The sequence below is a fragment of the Bactrocera neohumeralis genome, chromosome 2, assembly GCF_024586455.1.
Source record: "Bactrocera neohumeralis isolate Rockhampton chromosome 2, APGP_CSIRO_Bneo_wtdbg2-racon-allhic-juicebox.fasta_v2, whole genome shotgun sequence".
Lineage (NCBI taxonomy): Eukaryota > Metazoa > Arthropoda > Insecta > Diptera > Tephritidae > Bactrocera > Bactrocera neohumeralis.
Genome location: NC_065919.1, coordinates 47,663,168 through 47,683,796, shown reverse-complemented (window position 1 = coordinate 47,683,796; position 20,629 = coordinate 47,663,168). Strand labels below are relative to the sequence as shown.

Sequence of the window (20,629 nt, the reverse complement as noted above, 5' to 3'; positions counted from 1 at the left end):
AAAAGTGGAAAATCAAAGCGCTTACCTTGTATTAAAAGCTTTTGCGAGAAATTCGAGAAAAGCATTACAATTTTTAATTTGGGGCTTCTTAATCATAACTTTTCAATTGTTTTATATCCAAATGTCATATATTGTGAATATGAGCCCTTCAGATGACACTTTCGAAATAACAGTAAATAAAAATGCTAGTACAAGTGAGTTTTTGAATTTAAAATAATTATATTATATTATATTGTGCTCAAATATAAAAATAAAATATAATTACATATAATTATAAAATAAAATGTTGATTAAGAAATCGAACGAGTCGTATATCACTCTGAATCGAAAGGTGTATGTCTTAAAAATCTGTGAAGTAAATAAATTATAATACAAAAAAAAAAAAAAATTCTCAGAACACCTGCATAAACATATTTTGGAGACGTTTAATTTGCGTCAAAGGTGAAAAAATGTCACACATTCTCATCTAAAAAGAAAAATAACGTAATATCAAGAAAAATTAATTTGAACTTTTATTGATTATGATTTACTATATCTTATCAAATATATCGTCACCAAAAATGCAGCGTATCATCAAAAACAAATCGAAAATCGCTGGCAGAAATAATAACCAATATATAACCATTTTATAATCTAAACTCAAATGTTGTTTCAATATGAGTGGTTTCTATTAATCGTTTTTCCTTCGCCTATAAACTTATGAAAAGTGATGATACGTTTAAGTTATAACTGAAAATCAAAAAAACATATAATTAATTTTTTCTTTTGTTGTAAACTTGTGAAAAATGATGTTATGTTATTTTGCATTTTACGGGACTTGCGGTCAATAAAATCGCACTACCAAATATAATTGAAATAATATCACATAAACAATTTGTTTATAAAGTTAGAATATTGAGGCTATTTTAATTTCTTTGGCCATTTAGTGCAAATTAGTTATGTACAACCATTTTTCTGGAAAATGGCCGATAATTCAAAAAAATTAACAAAAATGTACAATCCATGATACTCATGATTTAATGAAAGAAAGCAAAGTGAATTTAATTTAAAACGACTAAATCACTTTCACTGCTAACGGTGGAAATGTAGACTTCACAATAGGGTCTTCTAATAACAAGTCCTTTCTCCTTTATATATATATATATATATATATATATATATATATGTGCCATTATTGCGAAATTGGGCGAGTTTCCACGCCAGGAAAAGGGAGCTAACGTGCGAAAACTTTTTGGATTCTATCACGTGAAAAAGCATCTCATCTTCCATCCGAATCAACTAAAAAGTGAAAATTGATTTTTTGACACCTAAGTAGGGCACAATCTTCAGATAAGAAATGAATAATGATGAAGTTTCGAAGAATTACATCTACAAAATTTTCCTCGAGTCGATAAAAAATAATATGAGAAAGTATAAAATCTTAAAATAAACATTGAATAGTTTCGAGTAGTGAAATGTCAAAAAGTATTTTAAAAAAATCTGATCAGTTTGATATATTTAATGTAGTGACGTGTGAAAGGAAAACGAAAAAAAAGTGCCAAAGCATTATTAATATAATTAGCAGTGATAACGACTTTTAGGGAACCACATTACTTGTAGTTGTTTGATTGTACATTTTTTGAGATTTTCTTAAAGCTTATCAATTAAGTTATTTCCGGACCTGCGGACCTCTCATGTGAACGCATACATTTTACCACTTTTTAGGAAATTTTTTTTTATGCGACAACAAAATTGAATCATTTTAATTTTTTAATATATTTTTATTTGTATTTTGAAATGTACAAAAATTTTTTTTTTCGTTTTTTACATTTTTAATATTTTTTTTTTATACATAAATCAAAGTAGTCCCCAACAAAAAAAAAGTAGCTCACTGGTCATGGTGATAGCGGCTGTTCATGTTGCCTGAAATAAAAATATCGAATGGATTATTATTCAGTAGTTCTGCGGCTATCGTCCCCACCAAATATAATCAATTTCATTAAAAAAACAAATGTCGAACTTCGAAAAAAAGTCGCGAAAATCTTGTTTTTTTCGTTAAAAATCGTTTAAAAACAAGTAAGGAAGGGCTAAGTTCGGGTGTCACCGAACATTTTATACTCTCGCATGGTAAAGTGATATTCGAGATTTCATAATACGTCATTTACATATTTTTCAAATACCGTATTTTTGTAAAGTTTTATTCCGCTATCATCATTGGTTCCTAATGTATATATTATACAGAGAAGGCATCAGATGGAATTCAAAATAGCGTTATATTGGAAGAAGGCGTGGTTGTGAACCGATTTCACAGTTATGTTAAGACAATATTACATACCGAATTTCGTTGAAATCGGTCTAGTAGTTCCTGAGATATGGTTTTTGGTCCATAAGTGGGCGACGCCACGCCCATTTTAAATTTTTAAAAAAGCCAGGGTACAGCTTCCTTCTGCCATTTCTCCGGTAAAATTTAGTGTTTCTGACGTTTTTTGTTTGTCGGTTAACGCACTTTTAGTGATTTTCAACATAACCTTTGTATGGGAGGTGGACGTGGTTATTATCCGATTTCTTCCATTTTTGAATTGTATATGGAAATGCCTGAAGGAAACGACTCCATAGAGTTTGGTTGGCATAGCTATGGTAGTTTCCGAGATATGTACAAAAAACTTAGTAAGGGGCGGGGCCACGCCCACTTTTCCAAAAAAAAATTACGTCCAAATATGCCCCTCCCTAATACGATCCTTTGTGTCAAATCTCACTTTAATATCTTTATTTATGGCTAGTTATGACACTTTATAGGTTTTCGGTTTCCGCCATTTTGTGGGCGTGGCAGTTGGCCGATTTTCCCCATCTGCGAACTTAACCTTCTTATGGAACCAAGGAATACGTGTACCAAGTTTCATCATGATATCTCAATTTTTACTCAAGTTACAGCTTGCACGGACGGACGGACAAACGGACGGACAGACGGCAGACGACATACTATGAATTTCGGTCTGAGTTTTTCACATGTTTTCAATACGTTTTACTGTCAAAATAAAAAAAAATCAATTTTTCGAAGTGATTACATGATTGCCTCACATACAATGACCAATTGAGTAAAGTCAGCCGGATGATCGAAAATCCTGATAATGGTTATATGGGGGCTAAGCTTTCATCCGATTTATCTATTTTAGGCACAAATATACACTGTTATGACTAAAACACGTTCTGTAATTTTTATTGAGATAACTCAAATATTAGCCGATATCTTCTTCTTCTTAATTGGCGTAGACACCGCTTACGCGATTATAGCCGAGTTAACAACAGCGCGCCAGTCGTTTCTTCTTTTCGCTACGTGGCGCCAATTGGATATTCCAAGCGAAGCCAGGTCCTTCTCCACCTGGTCCTTCCAACGGAGTGGAGGTCTTCCTCTTCCTCTGCTTCCCCCGGCGGGTACTGCGTCGAATACTTTCAGAGCTGGAGTGTTTTCATCCATCTGGACAACATGACCTAGCCAGCGTAGCCGCTGTCTTTTAATTCGCTGAACTATGTCAATGTCGTCGTATATCTCGTACAGCTCATCGTTCCATCGAATGCGATATTCGCCGTGGCCAATGCGCAAAGGACCATAAATCTTTCGCAGAATTTTTCTCTCGAAAACTCGTAACGTCGACTCATCGGTTGCTGTCATCGCCTAAGCCTCTGCACCATATAGCAGGACGGGAATTATGAGCGACTTATAGAGTTTGGTTTTTGTTCGTCGAGAGAGGACTTTACTTTTCAATTGCCTACTCAGTCCGAAGTAGCACCTGTTGGCAAGAGCAATCCTGCGTTGGATTTCCAGGCTGACATTATTGGTGGTGTTAATGCTGGTTCATAAATAGACGGAATTATCTACAACTTCAAAGTTATGACTGTCAACAGTGACGTGAGAGCCAAGTCGCGAGTGCGACGACTGTTTGTTTGATGACAGGAGATATTTCGTTTTGCCCTCGTTCACTACCAGACCCATTTTCTGTGCTTCCTTGTCCAGCCTGGAGAAAGCAGAACTATCGGCGCGGGTGTTGAGGCCGATGATATCAATATCGTCGGCATACGCCAGCAGCTGTACACTCTTATAGAAGATGGTACCTTCTCTGTTTAGTTCTGCAGCTCGAACTATTTTCTCCAGAAGCAGGTTGAAGAAGTCGCACGATAGGGAGTCGCTTTGTCTGAAACCTCGTTTGGTATCGAACGGCTCGGAGAGGTCCTTCCCGATTCTGACGGAGCTCTTCGTGTTGCTCAACGTCAGTTTACACAGCCGTATTAGTTTTGCGGGGATACCAAATTCAGACATCGCGGCAGCAGCTTCTTTTCGTGCTGTCGAAAGCAGCTTTGAAATCGACGAAGAGGTGGTGTGTGTCGATTCTCCTTTCATGGGTCTTTTCCAAGATTTGGCGCATGGTGAATATCTGGTCGGTTGTTGATTTTCCAGGTCTGAAGCCACACTGATAAGGTCCAATCAGTTTGTTGACGGTGGGCTTTAATCTTTCACACAATACGCTCGATAGAACCTGCGATGTTGAGGAGGCCAATCCCACGGTAGTTGGCGCAGATTGTGGGGTCTCCTTTTTTATGGATTGGGCATATACCCAGCATAAAATCACCAGGAAGTTCGAATATCTTTATATTATATGTATGTATATATGGGGGCTCAGGGAAGTATTAACCCGATTCAACCCATTTTTAATATAATACATAGAAATACTATTGTCAGGAAAGGTTTCTGTCTGAATTTCAATTGTATAGCTTATACAGTCACCGCTATTTTCGGTCAAAAGTCAACTATAGATACTGGGGTCTTCAACAATTTTGTTTGGATTTGAATAATTTTTGGCATACTTGTTAGGAATTATTAGTGCAAAGTTTTAGCCCGTTATATCAATAGCTTCCTGATTTGTTTATTCGAAAGTGGAATTTTAAACTGTTTTATGTGGGAGGTAGATGTGATTGTGGATCGATTTCACCCGTTTTCACACTGTGACATGGAAATATGACAAAAATGCCAAGTATATGTAAGTTTAGTCGAAATCGTTCGGTCTGGTTCTGAGGTATGGGATTTCACCAAAAATGCGCGGTGCCACGCCCATCGTTCTATTTTCCATATAGCCTTCTTATAAATCGGAGGTAAAATTTAATGTCTCTTCATCTCTTCATTTATTGCGCTTTTAGTAGTTTTGAACATTACCGTTATATGGGGAGAAAGTTATTTTCCGATTTCATTCATTTTCACACTGTCGGTAGGTCCTCTTATAGTATTTCAGCTGGGTAAATTTGGTTGTTCTTGCTTAGTGAGATATGTACATTAAGCAGTGGTCCGATTACGCCTATCGAATTTTCCAAAGCCCGCATATCAAGTTTCATCAAAATATATCAATTTACGGTTTGCACGATCGGACGGACAGACAGACAGTCAGTCAACCGAATTTCAGCTTTTCTCATCATCTTGATCATTTATATATGTATATATAACCCTATATCTATCTTGCATAGTTTTAGGATAGTTTTAGTTTAGATAGGTACAACCGTTAAGTGAATAACACTATTATACTCTGCAGCAACAGGTTGTAAGAGTATAAATATGGCGGTGCGGTTTTATTGACCGCAAGTGTACATTCTTACATAGAAGATTATGTGAAGGGCAGCTGTTGTGTAGGAGTTAGAGGACTTCTTATAGTCTAGATATTAACATTTTTACTAATAAACCGAGAGTATTCCTAATCACGGTCCCCTCGTGACTGGTAAAGATTTAAGACGGCATTTCTACTTCTCAAAAATCCTCGCTGTAAGACGAACTGCTGGTTCACTAACTCAATATCACAATATGTACATACATTACTTCAAACTGCAAGGGAACTTGGGCCCAACATCTGGCGAAGGCGTAAGCACCCATTGTAGATATAATATATGTTTATATACATACAAGTATTTACGTAGTACGCCTTTAATTGATATATATTTTAGCTACCTATTAAAACCTTTTCTCAATAAATAAAATATATAAATAGTTTTTGAACAAACAACAAATTATTTATTTAAAACAAAATTTAAAAATAACAATTTGGAAAGTTTTTTCCCTGTCAAGCGATTTCTTTGCTGTGTGATCGTTGCTCCAGCTTTAGAAAACGGTCGTTCACTAGGGACTGAAGTGGCCACAATGGATAAATACTTGGAAGCTTGTTTATACAATGCAGGAAATACATTTTTCATATCATCCCACATTTCTGTTGGATTCTGATTGATAGAAGCAACAGCTAATCCAAGATACATTTGCACTTCAACTTCCGTTGCTGTTATAGCAGATAAATTGGAAAGCTTACATTTCATATTTTGGTGGGCCAACTGTTTATGATGGCTCCAAATATCAAACGGGTTTTCTGTTGCACACTCATCCGAAGATTCCGACGTACTAACGCCATTATTTGCATACTTTATGAAATTTTGAAGGGTATTAATTTTTTTTTTCGCCAAACAAGTTTCTATTTAATTTCATCATGGTTGAATCATTATCTGTTACACAAGCAGAAACTTTATTTATGCAAACGTGCCACTCGTTGAAAGGTTTAAACATAGTTTCTTCTAAATAAGCTGCTGTATGACTTTCGTGCAGTTCGATTACTCTGAACGTCCCACTCAACAAAAGTAAATTGTTCAAAAAATGAATTGTTACACCAAGGAACGACTGATTTTTCATTGTCTCCGTCCATATGCCCTACATTAGGCAGTAACTGTCGCACTTACGAAATATACTCTTTGAAAATTGAAGACAGCGCTTCACATTTTTCATCCACTCGTAATTTTATTGTTTCTCTACTTGGAACTTTAAAAACCGGAACCAGTTCTTTCATCATCTGCAGAAAACCTGTTTCTTCTACAATGGAAAATGGCTTGTTGTCCATTATAGTATATTTTACAATTGCTTCAGTAATTTTCCTTGATTTAGGGTCATCTTGGTAAGAAATACTTTTGACCTGCTCAAAAAAGTCTTTCACATTAGGTTGGATCAGCGCAGGCAACTGATCCGATTTATTTTGCAGTACTGATGGAGTACATGTACTAGAAGACGATTCAATACATGCAGTCTTCTTATTACTATTGTCGGATAACTTACTTGACGCTTTCGTCCCAGCGGTTGGTGATATGTTAATTATTTCAGAAATTTTTCGCTGTTTTGGTTCCGTGTCCGGCGTAGTTTTGGAGGAGCATTCTGCATTATCAATTTGATCGAGTAATACTTTTTATGTACATTCTCAACGTGACAGCGAAGATTCGACGTGTTACCTGATGTTTTTAATTTCTTGTTGCAGAGTTGGCATGTGGCGGATGCATCTGAATTTCTTATAAAGAAGCTTCAGACCTTGCTTTTTAATTTTGAAGGCAGCACTTTGAAAATCTGAAATATTATGTACATATTTAAACGTCTAACGCAATTATTTACATATATTGACCTGGTCAGTCAAAAAACAAAAGGGGGCTGACGATTATTTTTAACAGCTTTTACTAGTTTTCGCACGTTAGCTCCCCTTTTCGTGTCAAACAAAGGAAACAAAACTTATATTGAAGTATATTATGTGTTTTCGATTTTTTGTAAAACTTATTTCGCATTAATTCATAAGCGAATTCTCAGTATTATTCAAGTGCACATTCAACCAACGAATTTTCCGTATTTTACAACAAAACACATGAAACATCGCCATAAAACATCGATCCAGGCAACATCAATGTATCGATGTTTTTAGAATAACAACATCGACAACATCGATGCTTTTTGACAAAAACATCGATGTTTCAGAACCATCGAGGCATCGTTTGCATCCCTACCTGGACGTGGTTCGTCGTCAACGCATTTTCATTGAATAGTTTGTACCAATCAAACACACTTTCTCGCGGCAAACAATTTTTAGCGAAGGCCTTTTCTAAAATTCTGAACATTTCGGCACCAGAAGTTTGAATCCGTACACAAAATTTATTGGAACTTCTTTGTTGAATAATTTTACTCATCGCAAAAATCGCCGAATGCACTTTATGTACTTTAGAAAGACAAGCATATACTAAACACTAATGATTATTTTGATTTGACATTTGGCACAAATGTCACAGACAGTTATTCCAACCTATAAAAAATTTTGACGAATAATTTTCCGTGCGAAATTTAAGTTGAAAAGTCTAACTATTTTTTGCCCACATAAGTTTTTGGCTTAAAGTTTAAGTCAAGACAATGAAGTAAAACAGTCCAACTATAAATATAATACGAGTATAGCTGCCTTCGATTCGCAGAAGGAAAGTGTTGAATCGAGCGCACATGCTGTTATATAACAAATATAATATATGTGACCTGGTCTACGAAAAGGGAGCTAACGTGCGAATTTTTTTGGATTCGAAATTTTTTGGATTTTGAAAAAGCATCTCATCTTCCGAATCAACTAAAAAGTGAAATTTGATTTTTTGACAACTAAGCCCCCTTTCCGTAGACCAGGTCACATATACTGAATAGGCACGAAAAGGTGTTATAACACCCTAACGAGATATCAATAGATTAAATTAGTTGGTGCTTTTAAATGAAGATTTTGGAAAGGTGAGTGAAGACCAAGCATTATACTCTGAGAAACGGCGAATCAACATACACATTTCCCAATGTTGCTGAAAAAACAATATTAATATGTACATTGTACATATGTACATACATATGTACTATTGGGAATTATGTGCAGTATACACATATAACAAACAATAACAAAATTATTTAATATCATTTTTGCAGAGCCTTTAAATGTCACAGACTCATACCTCAGCATGGCAAATGATAATGAAACGCAAACCAAATACTTCATCTACACATCACAGTGTCGAATTCCCTATGTGGATCCTTTCGGCGAGGGTGTGTCAGAATTCTTTAACCCAAAAGATTTTAAATACTCCAATTGTACAAACGACGAATCATTCATAACAATCAAATCAAATCTGCTAAATGCACGACGATACCTTCTGCACATGAATATGGAGGCAATAGAAAAAGCCGTTAAGCCGTTAAATGCTAGCGCTAGCGATGTGCGCTGTTGCTATCAGCAAATAGTCAGACCTGAAAGCGGTGGAACGACTGACAACAATTATAAGTAAGTGATTTTCTATTTCTGCAAATGCTTTACTGTAATTTTATGTCCTAAAAGGAGTTAAAAACTGTCGGAAAAGATAATATTAATAGAAAGCTTATATATTTGAAACCATCTTCGTACTTGACATTTCCAGAAACTTCCGAATATCAAAATATATTATAAATTGCATATGTACATATATTAAAATTCGGTGATAAAATAACTGTAAACATTTTGCAGGCTTTTAAATTGCGTCATATTCCATCAGAACTTTATCGTGCCTCACCACATCGAGTATATAATTACAGAGTGTTACATTGATAAGGAATCCAAGATAACTATACAAAAGGACGCATTTTCTTTTATACAAATACCCAAAGAAGTTCAGCGGAAAAATATTACCGGATCTGCAAGCAAAAACCAATCGGCGGTACTGGATGCAATTAAGCCAAGCGTTTTGTTGTTTGGCATTGACGCTTTGTCGCGCATAAACCTGCGACGCACTATGCCACTGACATTCAAGTACCTGCAAAGTAACCAATGGTTTGAGTTGCAGGGTTATAATAAAGTAAGTTTGCTCCTAAAATTGATATTTTTTTGAAAGCGTCAATCATCAAAATTATATTTTTTATATTTATGATGTAGGTCGGTGATAATACATTCCCTAATCTAATGCCGCTGCTCACATCATACAATTCAGCGACGGCGGAGAAAAAATGCTTGCCCCAGACTGTAGGTGGACTTAACAAGCCAGTTTGTAACTTTATTTGGAACGATTTTAAGCGATTTGGTTATAAAACCGCCTATGCAGAGGACACAGGTGCAATGAGCACTTTCAATTATAGAAAAATGGGATTTAATAAGCCACCGACCGATTATTATCTACGCCCCATGACATTAGCCATTGAAAAGGAGCTAAAAGTGACCGAAAAAGATAAACTTCCATATTGTGTAGGCCGCAAACACTATGCCGAATACATCTATGATTATGCTTTACAATTTGCGAACGCCTTTGCAGGGGAACCACTCTTCGGATTGTTCTGGTCGAATTCATTTAGTCACAACTATTTCGACACCGAAGCAACAATGGACGTGAAGGTATTGGAATATCTTGAAAAATTGAAAAGTGATGGTATTCTAGATCGTTCGATTGTGATATTCCTTTCGGATCATGGTATGCGTTGGGGTGAATTACTGCAGTTAAAATCAGGATTCTTAGAAGAACGATTACCCACAATGTTTATATCGATACCGTCGTGGTATCAAAACAAATATCCGGATTTTATGAAAAACCTACAAATAAATCAGCGGCGTTTAACAACACCTTATGACATTTATGCGACCATGAAACATATACTCGAGGTGGCTGAACCCAAAAACGAATTTCCTTACCTCAATGGTACCATACATGGTGTTAGCATTTTTCGCGACATACCCGAGGATCGCACCTGTAATGATGCCGGCATCCCCGAGCATTGGTGCGCTTGTGTACCATATGAAATTGTACCCACAAAGGATGGACTCGCAAAGAATGTTACGGCACTAGTGTTAGACGAAATGAATCAATATCTGGTTAATAAAAATATAAGCGGCAAATGTGCCGAATTGAAATTAGAAACGATCAACAGTGTTGAAATGAAAATGATCAAAATACCGAATGAGTCCACATATCGTATAAGTTTCGAAGCGAATCCGGAAAAAGCGAGATTTCAGGCTACGGTCGTTTATAATATAACAACAAATACAATCAAAACAGACGTGGAAGATATCTCGCGTCTGGATTCGTATGAAAAAACTTCCAACTGCATTGATTTGAAAGAGGAAAAGAAATATTGCATTTGTAAAAAATAATGCTAGGAATACGATTTGAGGAAAGCTTCGAATAGTTTCAACCTTCCAAGCGGTAAAAGTGGATGCTAAATTTATAAATGTAAATAGTGAAATTTTAAAACCTTATTAACTAAGTACTTAGTTTTATTATATTTTTCATTTATATTTATTGTGGAGAAATATATATTTTATAATACCGTTACGGTTTTGTTTTCGTCGCGGCAATTCAAAAGGCTTAACTGATGTGGGATCCTAACACGTTAAACCAAATTTAATATTTGAAAAAGTTTAATTATTTGTAGAACCAAACGAAGTAATTTCATGATGCTACTCTCATAGAACAAAACTGTTGACTGTTCCGATCTTTACAAGCTCCTCTTGAGGCGATTCACCAGCAAAATCATTCGCAAGCTGTAAGGTGGATGTACATGAATATGTCAAGTAAGCTCTCAGAGTTTCTGGTGAGTCACTATCGATATGTGTATGGCCTGTTGTAACGCATTTACCATAGCTTGCCCTGTTTATGTGATTGCGTCCTTCAAAATTAAAAGAAATTAAAAGTAGGGCCTTAAAATATCATAGTATACATATAACCGTCAATTCTGGCTTGGTCACCCTTTGTACTGGCTTACCGCGATTCAATAAAGATCGTCTTCGCTTGCCGTAAACGTAAGTGATCAACTTGTTATCACACGTAATCATTCGGTTCAAGTGAGGGGTTTGGAGCGGTCCATGAGGTCTTTTGCGGCATCCGTACATCGAACTTCTCTTTGCATCCACCCTTACTGAAAAGACTCTAAATTGTTTTTGACTCAAAAATTTCTATAATTTTATCGATATTTTCGACAATCGGTCTTTTAGAACATTGTACACCTTTGAGGTCAAAATTGCTGGAATAGAATGAACAAAGCCAAAATTGCGTGTGATTGACTGTTACAGTATCAGGGCTATAAACACTATTTACATTTTAAGCCGACTTTCAAATATAGTAAAATACGAAATTATCTTGTAATATGTTGACTACTGTAGTTTGAAATACTTAAACCTAAACGAAATAATCAGTTATATATCCTTAAATCCGTTTGCGATATTTAATCTACGCCATATTCGACCTGGTATACTTGTATAGTATGTGTTCCAAAGATTTCGATGAGTACCAATACCAGAAATGAGTAGTATTTTAGTGGTTTCTGTGAGTGTAGTCGTTGAAAGATATATATAAAACCTGAATCTGGAAAAGGATGCAGCGTCGTCTCAACTTTTCGCAGATATAAGTATAATGAAAGTATAAAGTAGCTCAATTAATTTTTTTACAAACGAAAAAACACCTGGTTTGACAACATTTACGCACAAGAATCCAAAAATAAAAAATTAACTGCGAAACAAAGTCTCAATAGAAAAAATAAAAAGAGGTGGGTAAATATTTATACCAAACAAATATAAATAGATAAATAAATTTAGCTGCAAGCTGTCTATGGAAATACTTTTGGTTATTGTCTCCGCAGCTAAACCTCTAACATGTGAACCTAAAATACGGATAAATACATAAATGAGTATTTCTAAATTTTAACCTCATGACTTGAAAGCCTTTTTCTATAATCATAATACGGTATATAATATTATATCTAATTATAAATAAGTAAACATTTTTATGTGCATTTAAAGATACACAAGTATAATCGCTAATAAATTGCTGAAATATATTTAGAGTTACTATTAAAGTGGTTGTACTGTAGATGTTAAAGACATGCAAATCTAACTACTCTATTCTTATTCACTTAATTGCCGTTCATAGAGTTTGCTATATTTCTTCTTATTTATAAAAAACTGCATCATATTAATAAAGTTTCAGTTATAAAACTGAGTTCGATAGAACTGTATACATATGTATAATCTCAATAAGGAATTAGAAGAAAATTAAGTTATGAAAATTAAATTACCCAATTTAATGTGCACCTCACGTGCTTCTAAAAAATGGCGAAATTTGAAAATGTCAGTTCAGTTTGTATCAGTTACCAAATTTAAACAATTCACGAAGTTATCGGTGTTGTATGTGCTCATTTTAGCATTAATTTTGTTTTGCGAATCATTCAATTATACAACTAATGTGCAACACGCAATACTTTACGGAGTGGATAAAAATGTCAAACAGGGTAAGTGTGATCGTAATGTGCTTTTTATTCGTTTCCGAGATACTTGCAAAAATTTATTAGAATCTTAGCACTCAGTTAACAGCATATTTTGTGAAATCAAAGTGATGCAACTAATTTTTTTTAAATTTTTTTTGTATAGGTGGAAATTTCGCCTATACAAAAATATAATTTTAGGAAAATATAGTTTTGAAGTGGAAGCAAAAGATTGTCTAAGGGTTACATGGGTTTCGTCGGGTAAAAAACGGCAGTTTTTTAATAACTTTTTTTCAAACAAAAAATTAAATATTTTATTAGAATTTTTTATTGTTACAAACATACACTATTAACGGAGAAATTTAAAATGTTTGGCAAAAAATATATTTCAAACTCGGCCATCGCGACACCATTTCCGGTGACCACTCGGAAAAAAGATGCGTCCACGTTGGCAGGATAACTCTTTACAGGATCATCTTAAGTGAAAAAATACGTGTTTTAGTTAAAACCTTAACTTAGAACTTGGACAAAGGAAAATAAATTAAAATCGCATTTTTGGCAGACATGTTTACAAAAAAATTAAATTATTTTTCAAGTAGTTGTTCTCGAGAAATTTTGCCAACGACTTTAAAAACACAGTTTCGAGAAAAACGCGTTTAAAGATGGCACAATTAGCCTAACTAGCCTCGAGCGCACAAGTTCTCAAGGCTGTATCTCCGAAGCTATTACTGGGATCAACTTGAAAGTTTAGTACAATAGAAGACAATAAAAAAAATCGATTTGTTGAAACCATTAAATCCATGAACCCCTTAACACAAAAAATTATATTTTTGTTTGCAAAAGTCTAGACTTTCAAACGTGTTTGGTTTATTCTGAGAACGTTACTCGGTGTAAAATATGTTGGCACTAACATAATAATGTACTGCTAACATAGTAGCTTAACATGCGTTTGTAAATAGTTTAACATTCAAATGAAATGCGGCTTCTTGCGGCCAGAACTGAAACTCTACTTTCAACCAACTAACCAACATTAATATAAAAAATGAAGAATAGTTTTCAGGTTTGCAATAGTTTTCAGATTCCGACCACTTTTGAACCCGACCCCTTTAGATTTTGCTGAAACTTATCCATCCTTTTCTATCCTTTAAAAAACATTTTGAGAATTTTTTCAAAATTTTTTGTCCAACTTCAAAAAAGTTATAAATTTTTTAAAAAAAATGGCTTTTTTATTTTCAAATAGCCCTAACTTTTGCAGAAATTGACTTTTGGGGATCTTTTTTTTTAATTTTTGTTTTTGAATGAACTTTTCGAAAAAATACACGAAAAAATTTTACACGATCAATTATATAAAATAATCGGTTTTTTTAAGTAAACTCGCCAATTTTTTTTTGAAGTTCGCCATTTTTCCCCGGAGCGGGCCGATTTTTTTATATTTCCTTTATTTAGTTAAAAAAAATTGTCAAATTTTCAAAAATGAAAACATTTTTTCTCCGTTAACTTTATTTCTATCATATAGAAAATATAATTTAACGATTTTATGATATAATATTCTCAATTTATAGACGATACACACTAGCGTATAGTTTCTAGTATACTGACTATAGGTAAGTAAGGTCGATAAACTAGGGTTGGACAATTATAGAATTTTTTTATTGATACTGTACTTGGTAACACTTTAGAAGGCTCCACTGTATTAACAAATATTAAAATAACCGCAACATTTATGAATTGTAAAAGTGATTATTTGGATCGATTGGTGTTTTAAATTCAGTAATTTGAGGGGCATAGAAACGTAACCACTGATAAGCAAAAAAATTGTATCAATACTTCTTTGGAATTTTGCTTCGTTTTCCCTTCACACGTCCCTACATTAAATATATCAAATTTATCAGATTCTTTTAAAATACTTTTTGGCATTTCACTACTCGAAACTATTCAATGTTTACATTAAGATTTTGTGCTTTCCCATATTATTTTTTATCGGCTCGAGGTGTAATTCTTCGAAACTTCATCATTATTCATTTATTAGCTGAAGATTGCGCCCGTCAAGAGCTTTCAGCTAGCAACCAGTTACATAATTTATTTTAATTTTTACGTACAAAAATGTTTGGGGAGAGATGTTAATATTTTAATCTATATCTGATTCTGTCTCACGCCCAAAGGAGTTGAAGTTATTGACGACACGGTAGGAGCATTGTGCTCGATTTGCAACTTCATTAAAGTCTAATTTGCCAATTATGAAGACCTACGTTCTCTTGACTGGCTTTATGCCGCAAGGTAATGCAGAACATTTAGACGAAAATATTTCGTTTGGTAAATATTTGGAGTGAGAAACCAACCAGTCTTCATAAATCATGTACTTTAATATCAACTTCTTATTTGCCTACATAGTATATCAGTTTCAATATGTAAAATTACTTGTATGTGAGAAGTGAAATTCCTCGTAACCGGACACCCACCGTCATAGTGTTTTTTGCCGGTTAAGGGAGCTATCCATGTGTGGGTGCGTGACAAAAACGAGTGTTCAAAATGTATTTTTGAAATCAGAAGCTGGAAATCAAAACTATATTTCTATTGAACTAATAAATGGGAGCCAATGTCTACCAAAAGTGATTTAAAGATAATTATCCTTTTAATTTTAGTTGAGTCACCGCTAACCAGACGGACAGAAAAAGCAATAAGAATTTACATAGGTTCGGGTTCAACCGAACATTTTATACTCTTACAACTTACAATAAACAACGCCAGGAGATTAAGCGAAATACCTTAAGATGTAAAACGAGCCGATTTTATCCATTAACTATATATTATACCACAAACAAAAAATGTTTTCCGGCTTTCATTAAGATATTCATATCCAATGACCAATCATATCGACTAAAGTCAGCCGGATGATCGAAAATCCTGATAATATAATAGTTATATGGGGGCTAGGTCAAGCTTTCATCCGATTTATCTGTTTTAGGCACAAATATACATTGTTATGAGCAGAATACGTTCTGTAATTTTCATTGAGCTAACTCAAATATCAGCCGATATACCCTGCATAAAGTCACCTGGAAAGGTTTCTGTCTGAATTTGAATTGTATATTTTCGGTCAAAAGTCAACTATAGATACTGGGGTCTTGAACAATTTTGTTTGGATTTGAATAATTTTTGGTCATAAAGTGGTATACTACAAAGGAATTATTAGTGCAAAGTTTTAGCCCGTTATATCAATAGCTTCCTGATTTGTTTATTCGAAAGTGGAATTTTAAATTGTTTTATGTGGGTGGCAGATGTGATTGTGGTTCGATATCACCCGTTTTCACACTGTGACATAGAAATATGAGAAAAATGCCAAGTATAAGTTTAGTCAAAGTCGTTCGGTCTCGTTTCGAGATATGGCGTTTCACCAAAAAATGGGCGGCGCCACGTCCCTCGTTCTATTTTCAGACAGACTCCCGCAAAGCGCTCTTATATCTCGGAGGTAAAATTTAAGGCCTCTGGGGTGTTTAGTTATTCATTTATTGCGCTTTTAGTAGTTTTGAACAGTACCGTTATATGGGAGAAAGCAGCGCTGTTCCGATTTCATTAATTTTCACACTGTCGGAGGTGTTCTTATAGTATTTTAGCTGGAAAAATTTGGTTGTTCTAGCTTTAAGAGATATGTACATTAAGCAGTGATCCGATTACACCTATCCACGAATTTTCCTTGTGCTAAGGAGCCCACATATCGAGTTTCATCAAGATATCTCAATTTACAGCTTGTACGATCGGACGGACGGACAGACAGACAGTCAGTCACCCGGATTTCAGATTTTCTCATCCTCTTGATCATTTATACATAAAACCATATTTATCTCGCATAGTTTACTGTTCATCGTTGTGCAAAAAGCAAGAATTACCGGCCCTTAATTCCGCCCTATTTTTAGCCGCAAACGACGGTTACTAATCAAATAGTATTTCTTGTTAAAAGGTTTGTCTGGTCGGAAGAAATTCGGAGTGCTCGATAATCGAAATAAATTGTCAACATAATTTGATTTTTGACCGGCTTTGACGTGTTTTATCGGCTTCGTCTCATCTTTGCCACAATATTCGGCCGATTAATCATTAATGTTTCGGGATCGCGAGCATAGGTTCAAGATATTCTGGTAGTCGGAAAACATTGTTTCCCAGACGTTAACGCGACCCTGTTTTTCGAAAAAATTAAGTGATTTTGAAACTAATCGTGCTTTCACGTTTCTTGGTCCAAAAGATCTTTTAAAATAGTTTTAACTAATTCTACTATATTCAAACGATGCCAGTAAGATTAGTCAGAGATTGGCGATTTTCAAGTACCAATTTCTTTAATTTATTGACGACGTGACCATCAGCCGTCTTGGACGTGGTTCGTCGTCAAAGCGTTTTCAGCCCTCTTTGAATAATTTGTTGCAATCAAACACACTTGCTCGCGACAAAAAACTTTTACCGAAGGACTTTTCTAAAATTCTGAACATTTCGGCATCAGAAGTTTGATTCCGTACACAAAATTTATTAGAACTTCTTTGCTGAATAATTTTACTGACAGTTATTCCAACCAATAAAAAAATTTCGACGAATGAGTTTTTGTGCGAAATTTAAGTTGAAAAGTCTTACTATTTTTTGCCCACTTGGGTTTTTGGTTTAAAGTTTAAGTAAAGACAATAAAGTAGAACAGTCCAACTATATACATATGTAATATAGCTGCCTTCGATTCGCAGAAGGAAAGTGTTGAATCGAGCGCACATGCTGGTATATAACAAATATAAAATATACTGAATAGGCTCGAAAATGAGTTATAACACCCTAAGGAGATATCAACTGATTAAATTAGTTGGTGCTTTTAAATGAAAATTCTGGAAAGGTGAGTGAAGCCCAAGCATTATACTCTGAGAAACGGCGAATCAACATTCACATTTCCCAATGTTGTTGAAAAAAAAAAAATATTAATATGTACATTGTACATACATACATATGTACTTTTGGGAATTATGTGCAGTATACACATATAACAAACAATAATTAAATTATTTAATATCATTTTTGCAGAGCCTTTAAATGTCACAGACTCATACCTCAGCATGGCAAATGATAATGAAACGCAAACCAAATACTTTATCTACACATCACAGTGTCGAATTCCCTATGTGGATCCTTTCGACGGGGGTGTGTCAGAATTCTTTAACCCAAAAGATTTTAAATACTCCAATTGTACAAACGACGAATCATTCATAACAATCAAATCAAATCTGCTAAATGCACGACGATACCTTCTACACATGAATATGGAGGCAATAGAAAGAGCCGTTAAGCCGTTAAATGCTAGCGCTAGCGATGTGCGCTGTTGCTATCAGCAAATAGTCAGACCTGAAAGCGGTGGAAACACTGACAACAATTATAAGTAAGTGATTTTCTATTTCTGCAAATGCTTTACTGTAATTTTATGTCTTAAAAGGAGTTAAAAACTGTCGAAAAAAATAAAATTAATAGAAAGCTTATATATTCGAAACTATCTTCGTACTTGACATTTCCAGAAACTTCCGAATATCAAAATATATTATAAATTGCATATGCACATATATTAAAATTCGGTGATAAAATAACTGTAAACATTTTGCAGGCTTTTAAATTGCGTCATATTCCATCAGAACTTTATCGTGCCTCAACACATCGAGTACATAATTACAGAGTGTTACATTGATAAGGAATCCAAGATAACTATACAAAAGGACGCATTTTCTTTTATACAGACAGCCAAAGAAGTTCAGCGGAAAAATATCACCGGATCTGCAAGTAAAAACCAATCGGCGGTACTGGATGCAATTAAGCCAAGCGTTTTGTTGTTTGGCATTGACGCTTTGTCGCGCATAAACCTGCGACGCACTATGCCACTGACATTCAAGTACCTGCAAAGTAACCAATGGTTTGAGTTGCAGGGTTATAATAAAGTAAGTTTGCTTCTAAAATTGATATTTTTTTGAAAGCGTCAATCATCAAAATTATATTTTTTATATTTATGATGTAGGTCGGAGATAATACATTCCCTAATTTAATGCCGCTGCTCACATCATACAATTCAGCGACGGCGGAGAAAAAATGCTTGCCCCAGACTGTAGGTGGACTTAACAAGCCAGTTTGTAACTTTATTTGGAACGATTTTAAGCGATTTGGTTATAAAACCGCCTACGCAGAGGACACAAGTTCAATGAGCACTTTCAATTATTTAAAGGAGGGATTTGATCAGCCACCGACCGATTATTATCTACGCCCCATGACATTAGCCATTGAAAAGGAGCTAAAAGTGGCCGAAAAAGATGAACTTCCATATTGTGTTGGCCGCAAACACTATGGCGAATACATCTATGATTATGTTTTACAATTTGCGAACGCCTTTGCAGGGGAACCACTCTTCGGATTGTTCTGGTCGAATTCATTTAGTCACAACTATTTCGACACCGAAGCAACAATGGATGTGAAGGTATTGGAATATCTGGAAAAATTGAAAAGTGATGGTATTCTAGATCGTTCGATTGTGATATTACTTTCGGATCATGGTATGCGTTGGGGTGAATTACTGGAGTTAAAATCAGGATTCTTGGAAGAACGATTACCCACAATGTTTATATCGATACCGTCGTGGTATCAAAACAAATATCCGGATTTTATGAAAAACCTACAAATAAATCAGCGGCGTTTAACGACACCTTATGACATTTATGCGACCATGAAACATATACTTGAGGTGGCTGAACCGGAAAAAGAATTTCCTTATCTTAATGACTCCATACATGGTGTAAGCATTTTTCGTGAAATACCAGAGGATCGTACCTGTGATAATGCCGGCATTCCCGAGCATTGGTGCGTTTGTGTACCATATGAAAATTTGCCCACAAGTGATGAAGTTGCGAAGAATGTTACGGCACTAGTGTTAGACGAAATGAATCAATATCTGGTTAATAAAAATATTAGCGGCAAATGTGCCGAATTGAAATTAGAAACGATCAACAATGTTGAAATGAAAATGATCAAAATACCGAATGAGTCCACATTTCGTATAAGTTTCGAAGCGAATCCGGAAAAAGCGAGATTTCAGGCTACGGTCGTTTATAATATAACAACAAATACAATCAAAACAGACGTGGAAGATATCTCGCGTCTGGATTCGTATGCAAAAACTTCCAACTGCATTGATTTGAAAGAGGAGAAGAAGTATTGTGTTTGCAGGCGGCTGGCCGATCGAAATGTAGTGTAGCATCTGAAAAAAATGTATAGTAGAATCCCGATTAGCCGGATCAGATAAAACCAGGGGAATTCCGTATAATCGAAAATCCGGATAATCGATTTCAAAGCAAATCAAATAACATTTAATTTATAATAAAGTTTTATTATGTAATAAGTTTTACAAGTGTAGTTTAGATAATATGTACGATATATAAAAACCGTGCTATAACGATAAATAATGTGTTGCATAATGCCTATGTAATTTAAAATTTTGGTTGGAAATAACTTGTTATTGGTCTTTGTCGTAAAGAATCACATCGTTTCATTGCGGCCAAGTCGCTGATGCGTTTCAGTTATAACATC

The 20,629-nt window shown here is 34.8% G+C and overlaps 2 protein-coding genes across 2 annotated transcripts; both read left to right on the top strand.

Annotated features, from left to right (window-relative positions):
- Positions 1 to 121: 121 nt before the first annotated feature.
- On the top strand, positions 122 to 11,103 carry LOC126760104 (uncharacterized). The gene is made up of 4 exons (XM_050475554.1): positions 122 to 194; positions 8,759 to 9,110; positions 9,330 to 9,657; positions 9,735 to 11,103. Exons 1-4 carry the CDS (start codon positions 122 to 124, stop codon positions 10,938 to 10,940), a joined length of 1,959 nt encoding a protein of 652 aa, XP_050331511.1. The 3' UTR covers positions 10,941 to 11,103.
- Positions 11,104 to 11,353: 250 nt separating this feature from the next.
- Positions 11,354 to 20,321, top strand: LOC126760038 (uncharacterized). Its single transcript, XM_050475419.1, has 4 exons — positions 11,354 to 11,360; positions 18,095 to 18,446; positions 18,666 to 18,993; positions 19,071 to 20,321. The coding sequence occupies exons 1-4, from the start codon at positions 11,354 to 11,356 to the stop codon at positions 20,295 to 20,297; spliced, it is 1,914 nt and encodes a 637-aa protein (XP_050331376.1). The 3' UTR covers positions 20,298 to 20,321.
- Positions 20,322 to 20,629: the final 308 nt, after the last annotated feature.

What these genes read in the sequence shown, in the direction of transcription:
- LOC126760104 (XM_050475554.1), top strand. Translation starts at nt 122, where the DNA reads ATGTCATATATTGTGAATATGAGCCCTTCAGATGACACTTTCGAAATA. An exon ending in AAATAAAAATGCTAGTACAA is followed by an intron (nt 195 to 8,758) that starts GTGAGTTTTTGA and finishes TCATTTTTGCAG; the next exon opens with AGCCTTTAAATGTCACAGAC. An exon ending in AGTTGCAGGGTTATAATAAA is followed by an intron (nt 9,658 to 9,734) that starts GTAAGTTTGCTC and finishes TTTATGATGTAG; the next exon opens with GTCGGTGATAATACATTCCC.
- LOC126760038 (XM_050475419.1), top strand. An exon ending in AACACTGACAACAATTATAA is followed by an intron (nt 18,447 to 18,665) that starts GTAAGTGATTTT and finishes AACATTTTGCAG; the next exon opens with GCTTTTAAATTGCGTCATAT. An exon ending in AGTTGCAGGGTTATAATAAA is followed by an intron (nt 18,994 to 19,070) that starts GTAAGTTTGCTT and finishes TTTATGATGTAG; the next exon opens with GTCGGAGATAATACATTCCC.